At 67.3% G+C, this 8,537-nt stretch overlaps 1 protein-coding gene across 2 annotated transcripts; it reads right to left on the bottom strand.

The window, feature by feature from the left end:
* Positions 2,009-6,223, bottom strand: PDDC1 (Parkinson disease 7 domain containing 1). 2 transcript variants are annotated; one of them, XM_018042720.1, is made up of 8 exons: positions 6,124-6,223; positions 4,672-4,748; positions 4,267-4,372; positions 3,878-3,985; positions 2,855-2,949; positions 2,414-2,507; positions 2,178-2,289; positions 2,009-2,103 (listed from the first exon to the last, which is right to left on the bottom strand). In XM_018042720.1, exons 1-8 carry the CDS (start codon positions 6,185-6,187, stop codon positions 2,097-2,099), a joined length of 663 nt encoding a protein of 220 aa, XP_017898209.1. In that variant the 5' UTR covers positions 6,188-6,223; the 3' UTR covers positions 2,009-2,096. The 2 variants fall into 2 exon arrangements, with proteins under 2 accessions (XP_017898209.1, XP_017898210.1); XM_018042721.1 differs by lacking the exon at positions 2,009-2,103 and having other exon boundaries at positions 2,174-2,289.

The raw sequence follows: 8,537 nt of genomic DNA, 5'->3' as shown, positions 1-8,537 counted from the left end.
CATCCCCATGCCACCTTCGTTCTGTTGGGGACACCATCCTGGTCGAAGCATCCAGAGAAAAACCCGGCCTCGCCTGACTCGCAGCTAGAAACCAGGAGCAGTGAGGCGTTCTTTGGGTCATCGGGGACGTTTCTCCCCGATCAACACTGAACCCACGCTCGGGGCGTCTCTCCGGCAGCCGCCATTTGGACAGGGAGCCCACCCTGGTGCGACTGACTGGGGCCCTGGGGACTCCTGGTCCCTCCGCCTCCCAAGGATGGGTCTCTGGGCCCTGTGACTCTGTGACACCGCGCGCGTCGGTTGTTGAAAATGCGGACTCAGAGCCTCCCTTTCCAGCATCACACGCTCGGAAAAGGTCTGCAGGTTGGGGAGCTGGCTCGCTGATGCTGGCAGGCTCCAAAACTCTGACTGTCTGCTGTTTCTCGTTTGGGGGCGAACGCCTGCCAAGACCCCAGGTGTGAACAGCACGGCCAGCCAGCGTGGGTCGGGGCTCGCCCGTCGCCGACGCGAGCGCTGTGGGAGGCTGGCACCCGAGGGCTCTCGCCGAGGGCCCAGACTGGAGCCCGCTGTCAGGTCGGCGTGGTGCCGCTCCCGAGGCCGCGGGCTCACTCAGGTGCTTCCTCCGGGGGGCGTGTGTGAGGGGGTCCTGCAATGCCACGCCGGGATCCTTGCCGAGGAGCCACCGGCTTCACCCACCAGGGCTTCTGCACTATCCGTGCCACGGGAGCCCCGTGAGAGAGGTGAATCACCCTGCACTAGTTTCTGAGGCTGTGGTAACAGAGGACCATAGCCCCAGGGCTTCAACACCAGGAACTCACTGTCTCCAAGTCCTGGAGGCCGGAAGCCAAGTCCAGCAGGGTCACCCCTCTGGTGCAGCTTGGCTGCGGTCGAGGCTCCTCGTGTTGCAGAAGCAGCAGCCTGGTCCCCGCCTGTCTTCAGGGGACCTTCTCCGTGCGAGTCTATGACCAAGTGCCCACTGGTGATAAGGACAGTAGTCACGTTGCGTGAGGGCCCATCCTAATGACCCCACCTTATATGAACTGGGGGATACAATCCAACCTTTAACATTCTGCTGTCTTGTTATGACGCTCGCGCTAGAGTTCAGGGCCCCCCAGGGACCTGCGGACCCCGCGCGGGAGGACGCTCTGTGGGGGTCACTACGGGACAGGCCCATGTGCTCTTCAACTGTAATCCTACCCCTCACGTTGGCCTAGCAATTCCCACCGCAAGCACTTTGGGGGAGGGTAATAGGAGTCGTTTTTACGTTTCTCCAAACGGAGCGCTTTCTCAGTACCAGCGTCACCGTGACGCCGCCCTGCCAAGCACACCTTCCCCGGCGACAGGCGTCCATCGCGCCTGTTGTGATCCCGGCGGCTGACTCGGGTGTGAGGACATCTTGCCTCCTCTGCTACTTTTGTGCAATAACCTTCCAGTGAGTCAAATATTTTGAAGAAGTCAGAAAGAAATGGAAAAGAAGAATCTCCACCCAAAATGGCATTGGGCCCCGCTGGGGGGATGGGGGGAACCAGAGGCCGCGGGTGGGAAGGCGGCCACAAAGACAGCCTGTCCACAGCACAGAGCCGGCCTTGTTGGTGGGGACGTCCGTGGGCGGCACAGCTGGGCACTGGGCCGGCGCTGGGCGAGACGGCCTGCTCTGCCCGCAGTCAGACCTCCGTGGCCCCCACCCTCCGCCCCAGGCTGTGCCATCAGACCCCACCTCTGCCTGCGTGACCAGTGCAGGCTGGGGGCCTCCCAGGATCTGCCCCTCTGTGGGGCTCCAGGCAGGGGCCCTGACCCTCTGTGCCTTGCCTGTGCCTGCTTCTGGGGCCCTGAGATCACCGGGCCCCAGGGAGGCAAGTGCTCAGTTACCCCCTGCAGAGTGACGCCCTGGGGTAGGAAGCACGGGGACTCCTCGCAGGGACCCCAGTAGCTGAGTGACTTGGGCCCTGCACGTGTCTGTCCTGGGGGGTCAGGGAGCCCTGCAACCTGAGGCAGACCCTGGTGGGCGCAGGGGCCAGGCAGGCCGGGTGTCACGAGGCAGGGTCTCGGGGGACACCCAGGACATCTGGAGGTGGCGGCATCTGCTCGGGGCCTGCTCACTTCCTGCGGGGTAGATGCCAGTTCAGACACAGGGGCCGGGCACCAGGCGGGCCCCACCGCCACCAGCGGCCCCTCACCGGCTGCCACAGAGGAAAAGCAGGTTCTGCACAGCAGGGACGGTGGAGCCGGCGTTCTGCCCGGTGACCAGGTGGCGGTCCAGCACCACGTGCAAGGCGTCAGGCTCGCTGGCTGCAGGGAACCCGAGCGCCGGGACCTCAGGCTGCGAGCGGGGCGCCCCGAAACCCCGCCGCCCCAGCTGGGGCTCGCGACCACGATTCCCACGGCCCCCTGGACGCTCAGCCCGGCCGCTCACCGCTGAAGCAGGCCCCTGCGTCCTTCACGAAGTCCTCCACGACCAGGGGCAGGTGGGCGAAACCTGGCGCCCGTACTAGCTCGTACACGGAGGGCTGTGGGGCCGGGGCAGTGCCCAGGGTCAGGGGGCTGTGGCCCCCCCCAGGCACTGCCCGTGGGGAGGGGTCCACTGCAGGGGCGAAGCTTCCCGGGTCCTCCCCAGCATCAGGACACGGGGCCACCAGAAAGGTCCAAGCAGGTGAGCTCAGGGCCGAGGGTCGGGCACGGAGCCCGACAAGGGGGTGTGGTGGTGCCCCTAGAGGAGCCCCCCCAGACCCACCCCAGGACCTGCGAGCAGCCACCCACTCAATGGGGCTCGAGGGACCCCCGCTGCAAGCCCCCTGCCCCGCGCTGGGCCAACAACTGCTGCCCCCCCAAGGGCCCCGCCTGTCCGTGCACTCACCCCGGTGACACTGTAGCCTTGGAACACCCAGGACCTGTCCTCGCTGGTGGCGCAGCAGAGGGCGGCCACGCCGTGGCCCACAGCACAGATGGGCTCTGCAAGCAGGCCAGTGCGTGCTCGACGCCGCAGCCGCCCAGACCCCAGCGACACCCTACCTCCTGGCCCTCCACACAAGGTGAATTTATTCAGAGCTCGGATCCCCTCAAGCTGTTCAGGGGCTGAGAGCCAGGCTCAGTGGGAGGAAGATGGCTGCTGGGTCCACCCATCACACGGGAGCACCGCCCTCTGCCTGTCAGAGCCGCCTGACCTGGCCTCTGGGCAGCGCCTGGAGCCCCCTCCTCTGAATGCAGTCGGTAGCGGGGCAAGGGGACCCTGGCCTTCCGCTCAACCCCAGGCCCCTGGCTCCAAGCCCCCGTCTCAGAGGGCAGGCTGGCACAAGTGCGTTCCCACAGCTGAGTGCCCGGACAAGCACTGCCCATGGACAGGAGGCCCCGTTTCCACCAACAAAGGACGCTGTGTGCAGCCTTGGGTTTACCCACTCGTCCTGACGCCAGGCCAGGGCAGTGAGCCACGTCCCCTTGGAGCAGACACGTCTCCTCAGGGCAGTTTTCCCAGCCCCTGCCCCACGGCCACCCACATACCCCACCAGGAACCAAGCCAGCATCCTGCCTGCCCATCTTGCGAGGGGTGGGGCTCCCAGCCCACAGCCCCCAAGGGAACCAGGCTGAGGCACCACAGGGGCAAGTCGGGAGGCCGGCGGTGGAAGGGATGCCCACCTTTGTGTGTGTGTGCACCACACGCGCGTGTGTACGCGCTGAGTAAACCTGTCCACTGGTCAGGACCATGGCGCCCCACACTGACCCTAGGCAGTTCCTGCAATGACTCGGCATTCCCACCAAAACCTGAGCCCCAATGAGGCCCACAACACCACCTCCCGCACCCCTCAGGCACTCCTCCCTGTCGGCGGGGTCCCATCTTCCCTGGATCTCACGCCACCCCCCAGCCCGGGCCCGAGGCACCTACTGCTCTCAGAGTGGAAGTGCTGCAGGATGCGAGCCAGGGACCCGCTGCTGGCCAGGTCCACCAGGGCCCCAGGGCAGCTGGGGATCAGCAGGGCGTGGTAGCGGGCTCCTGGGGGACCACAGCCCAGTCAGTCACGGACGACGGAGCCAGCAGCCGGCTCCTCTCTGCTCCTGCTGCCCCCACCGGCTGAGGCTCCCGAGGCCCGCAAACCACCTGTGTGCCCGCCAGCTCCCTCCCCTGCTGGGAGCTCTGGCCACTGGACGGGACGTGGCCCGGATGGCCACGGTGCTCCATGGCAAGCCCCGGAATGCTCCAGGAAGTCGAGAAAGTAGTTTGAGGTCAGGACCCAGCAGGAACCGCACCCCCCCAGGCCCTCCCAGGCCCCACACCGTCAATAGACTCCAGCTTGGCGGGGCTGGCGTAAGCTTTGAGGCGGAAGTCCTGCACCCAGCGCGCGTTGCTCTCGTTCACGTCGACGAAGTCCATGGGCTTCCCCTGTGGGAGCCCAGAGGCCAAGGGTCAGCACCTCACCCCCTGCTACTGGCATACGGAGGCTCCAGGAAACTGACAAGGGCTGGGACCCCCGGCAGCCCCTCGGGACAAAGACACCGTCAGCTCAGCCCCGCAGCCCCTGCCGGCCGCAGTCCCCGCCCGTCGAGTGGAAGCAGGTGTCCCAGGAGCCTCTGGGGAGACTCAGCACAGTGCCCCTGGGGTCCGGGCCCCTAGGCCCCTGCACGAATGGCGTCACTCTCCTGGAGACACGGGCTCTCCTGGAGACAGGGCGCTGGACTCACCCCAGGGGTGGCCACTTGCAGGCTGAAGGCAGCGCTGGCCAGCGTGAAGCAGTGCAGGAAGGACTGGGCCGACACGCCTGGGAGGAGACGCAGCCTGGTCGGCCGGGGCTCCTCCCGGCCTGGGGAGCGGCCATTCACCCCACCTCACCCAGGGCCCACCCCGCACATGGCTGGGGCAGCAGTTGCAGCCCCCTGGCCCCCCCATCCCCTGAAGGGGGTCTCTCTCTCCCCCCAGCCTGACCACTACGGGCCTTTTCCAGAAGGCGAAGCCAAGTGTGAGGGTCCCTAACACTCCCTCCCCAGGGACTGAGACCCCCACACACCCGCCGATTTCAGCCGGGGGAGGGGAGGGGGGCAGTGATAGAGGCCTGTGGCTCTGGAGGCGGGGCCGCGGCCTGTGTCCGCGGGGAAGGGGGGTGCCTGCAGGATCGGGGCGGTGGGCTCCTTCCCCCACAGAGCTCCTGGGTCCTGCACGCCACCCCAGCCCTGGCGCTGTGCCCCGCCCTGTTCTCTGTGGACCCAGGAGGAAGGCTCCCCACTTCTGGGGGCTGAGGCTCCATCACAGACATCTGCTTCTAAAGGGACCTGATCTGCGTCCTTCCGCCTTTACGTTAAGCAGGGGACTCCACCCTGAACCTCACCTCGGACCTCACCTCTCTCCAGCCTGTGGATCGGTGCATGCGCACTGTAGACAGTCTGCATATCTGGCAAAGGCAGTCTCCCCAGTTCTGCCCGGTTCCTCCAGCCCCCTCTACCCCACCTGCTTTGGCCCAGGGTCCCCGGAAGGGCCTACTCTTCCTGCCCACAGAGCCCAGCAGCCTTTCAGAGCTGTGCCCCCAATCCATGTCCTCAACATCCCTCCCGGGGGGCACACCCAGGCCGGCGCGACCCCTCCTCACCACTACCTTGCTCCCAGCAGTCACCCACGACTCCAGGACTGAACCCCACTCTCAGTGGCTCAGCCGTGACCTCTCCACGGGAGGTGGTGCCCCTCAGTGTCTCCGTTCTGCCCTGGTGCTCAGCACACTGCGACCCCGTGTCCCGCTGCCCTCGCTCTCCCGCCCACTTGGGCAGCAGCTGAAGTCAGCCCGGAGGCAGGCTCCGGAGCGGGACCCCGGGACCCGCCTGGGCGCCCCGCCTCCCCGCCGATCGACCTCCCAGCGGAAGCCGAGGCGCCCGGCGCCGCCGCCCGCCGGCCCGGAGCACCCGAGGCCTCGGCCGAGGAGCAGCGCTCGTGGGCGGGGCCCGGCCGCCCGGCTCCCCTCGCACCTTCACCCGGGACCCAGCCGCGGGGCGCGGCCCGCGCACCGCAGGGCCCCGGGGCAGTCCCCCCACCCCCGCGTCCCCGGGCGGCGGCCGGGCGCACTGGCCAGCCCGCAGCGAGCACCACCGCGGGCCGCTCTCCACGAGCCGGAGCGCTCGCGGCCCCGACCCCGCCGTGGCGAGCCTCACCTTCCGCGGCGCCGCTGGCCACGAGGAGGCAGGCGGGCCGGCTCGGGAGCCGCTCGGACGCCATGGCGGGTCTGCGGGGGGCCGGCACGACTGCGCGTGCGCGGGGCGGCGGGGCGCGTGCGCGGGGCGGCGGGGCGCGTGCGCGGGGCGGCGGGGCGCGCTCCCGGGCGGAGTCACGCGCCGCGCGGCCTGGGGGCGGGGCTGAGCGGCGCTGGCCCCGCCTCCTCCCACCCCCAGCTCGAGTCCGGGTCCGATTCCGGGGCAAGTCGGCCGCCCGCCGCGGGCAAAGGAGCCCTTGGGCGCGCTCCCGGACCGCGTCCGCGTCGTGGCCCCGGGGGTCCGCAGAGAGGTCTGAGCTGGGCTGCGGGACCGCAGCTGCACGGAGCAGACTCCTAGCCCGACCCCCGCTCGCGGTCGTCCGGAACACGGTTCCTGACCCTCCCGAAACCCAGGTCGGGGCCGCGGGCCAGTCTGCAAGGAATGCGTCCCGCGTGGTATTTGACACCTTGCAGGACATGGCAGCGGCGGTAGCATGCGGCCTCCCCGTCCAGAAGCCTCAGTCTGGGTCTGGCAGTGGTCCGTCTGTCAGTGTCCAATGGAGCGGACACCCACAAGGTGACCTGTCAGGGCGATTGAGGTGCACCCCGAGTGGACTGGGAGTCTCGCTGCCCCTTCCTGAGCAGGCGCTCATACCAGGGAGTGGACACTACCCTCACATGGGAGGGGGCAGCGGTGAAGAGGTGCCTGTTACTCAGGCCTGGCCCTGAGGCCCACACCTGGGGCAGGTGGCCAAGCGCACCTGGGCATGATGGCCGGTGCTGCAGCAGGTGTCTGCTCCCCTGAGGGCAGGCGCAGGACCAGAAGGGCCAGCAGCCCAGGCCCGGTGACTGTCTCCTGGCCCATCGCTCAGTCTAGAGGCGAGAAGAAGGGGCTCCCCCTTCAGAGCCCCCATCCCATCCTGCTGAGCCCCCTCCCACAGTTGTTGCCCCGGGTCACACCTGATGTGTGAGCTCACCTGCCTCCCCCTGGGCATCACCTACAGGCTGTGCCAGTTCCTGATCATCAGCTGAGTGCCCAGTGGAACAGTAGGAGGTAGGGCAGGCCTCGGGGCTGGGCACGAGGGCTCTGCTGTTGGGGCTGTGACGCCCTTGAACCTGGGCTCTTGCAGGTGCTGGGGCCCCCGAGGCACAAAGTCCCTGGGGACCAAAGGTCATGTTTTCCTGCGACAGCGTTTTATTCCTGTCCCTAGAAGCTGCTCACCCTTGAAGCCAAGAACGGGTGACTGGGGGGCCATTTCTGGGGGACTTTCTGCCCGGTGGGGCTGGCCAGTGCCTCAGGTCTCCTCTGCTTTCTCCCCTGGAAACTTCCTCTTTTCAAAGCACATCTGAGCCTTTCCTCGGGAGCCATTTCACTTCCTATTTCTATCTTCCAAATGCTGGAACCCACTTCTCTGCCCGTCAAACTCCTAACTGTCCCTCAAAGCCCATGGGCACCAAGGCACTGTCTTCCCAATACTCCCTTCCTGAGAATACCGCATGCACGGACTTCCCTGAGTGCCCCTGTGTTATCTCAGTCGGCCTGCTGGGTGGACCTCCCATACAGGGACTTGGGATCGAGGTTCTCTCAGGGAGGGTGTGTCATGGGCAGCCCAGCTTTCCAAACAGGCAGCAGAGGGCCAGGAAGCGTCCCACTTCCCTTCAGCGGTCAAGCTTCTCGCTCCGGGCTCTCTTTTGGCTGGGGTTGGGCTGGGAGGCCTCCATAGACTTAGATCCCAAGCACCTGTGGGTTGTGCTGCAACGGCCCCTGAACCTAGGACTGCCAAGGCCATGCCTGCCGGCTGGGCACAGGGCCCCTGCCCCTGGAGCGGGAGCATCGGCAGGGCTGCTGAGAGCGCAGAGCCGCTGGTTCCGCTGCTGACCCCAGGCTGCCAGCGCCTGGCCAGGAGCTGCAAGGCAGCGGCATTTTGTGGCCTGGAGTGGGGTGATGCGAAAGGGAGGCAGGCCCTGTCCCAGTCTGGCCTATCCCAGGGCCCAGGACATCAGGACAGGGAGCGACAGAGGCCTGGGAGGGTCCAGAGGAGCGTCTGAAGGGGATTCCCCGCAAACACACCTCCAGGTCCTACAGAGCTGTACGGGGAGCTGGCATGGATCCCAGGGGCATCTCCTGAGTGCTCTCTGCAACACGACAGGTGTGCGCTGCCCTCCAGCCAGGACAGGGGCTGCTCTCGGAGGGCAAGTGGAGGCATGGGGCTCTTGTCTGCTCAGCGGCCCTCTGACAGCCAGCGCAGCTCCACGGGCTGAAGGCCCGGGACGGGAAGCGCAGGCAGAATGGGGTTGGTCAACGGGAAGCCAGGAGCCTCTGCCTGCCTGCCCTTTCACCTTCCTGAGGGCAGGGAGCCATGGCCAGAGCGGGGC

The sequence above is a fragment of the Capra hircus genome, chromosome 29, assembly GCF_001704415.2.
Source record: "Capra hircus breed San Clemente chromosome 29, ASM170441v1, whole genome shotgun sequence".
Lineage (NCBI taxonomy): Eukaryota > Metazoa > Chordata > Mammalia > Artiodactyla > Bovidae > Capra > Capra hircus.
This window is presented reverse-complemented; position numbering and strand designations above follow the sequence as displayed.

Coding starts and splice junctions, on each gene's coding strand:
- PDDC1 (XM_018042720.1), bottom strand. CDS start 6,187: ATGGCGTCCGAGCGGCTCCCGAGCCGGCCCGCCTGCCTCCTCGTGGCC. Junction 4,373..4,671: donor TGCAAGTGGCCACCCCTGGG/GTGAGTCCAGCG, acceptor GGGCTCCCACAG/GGGAAGCCCATGGACTTCGT. Junction 2,290..2,413: donor CGCAGGGGCCTGCTTCAGCG/GTGAGCGGCCGG, acceptor GGTTCCCTGCAG/CCAGCGAGCCTGACGCCTTG.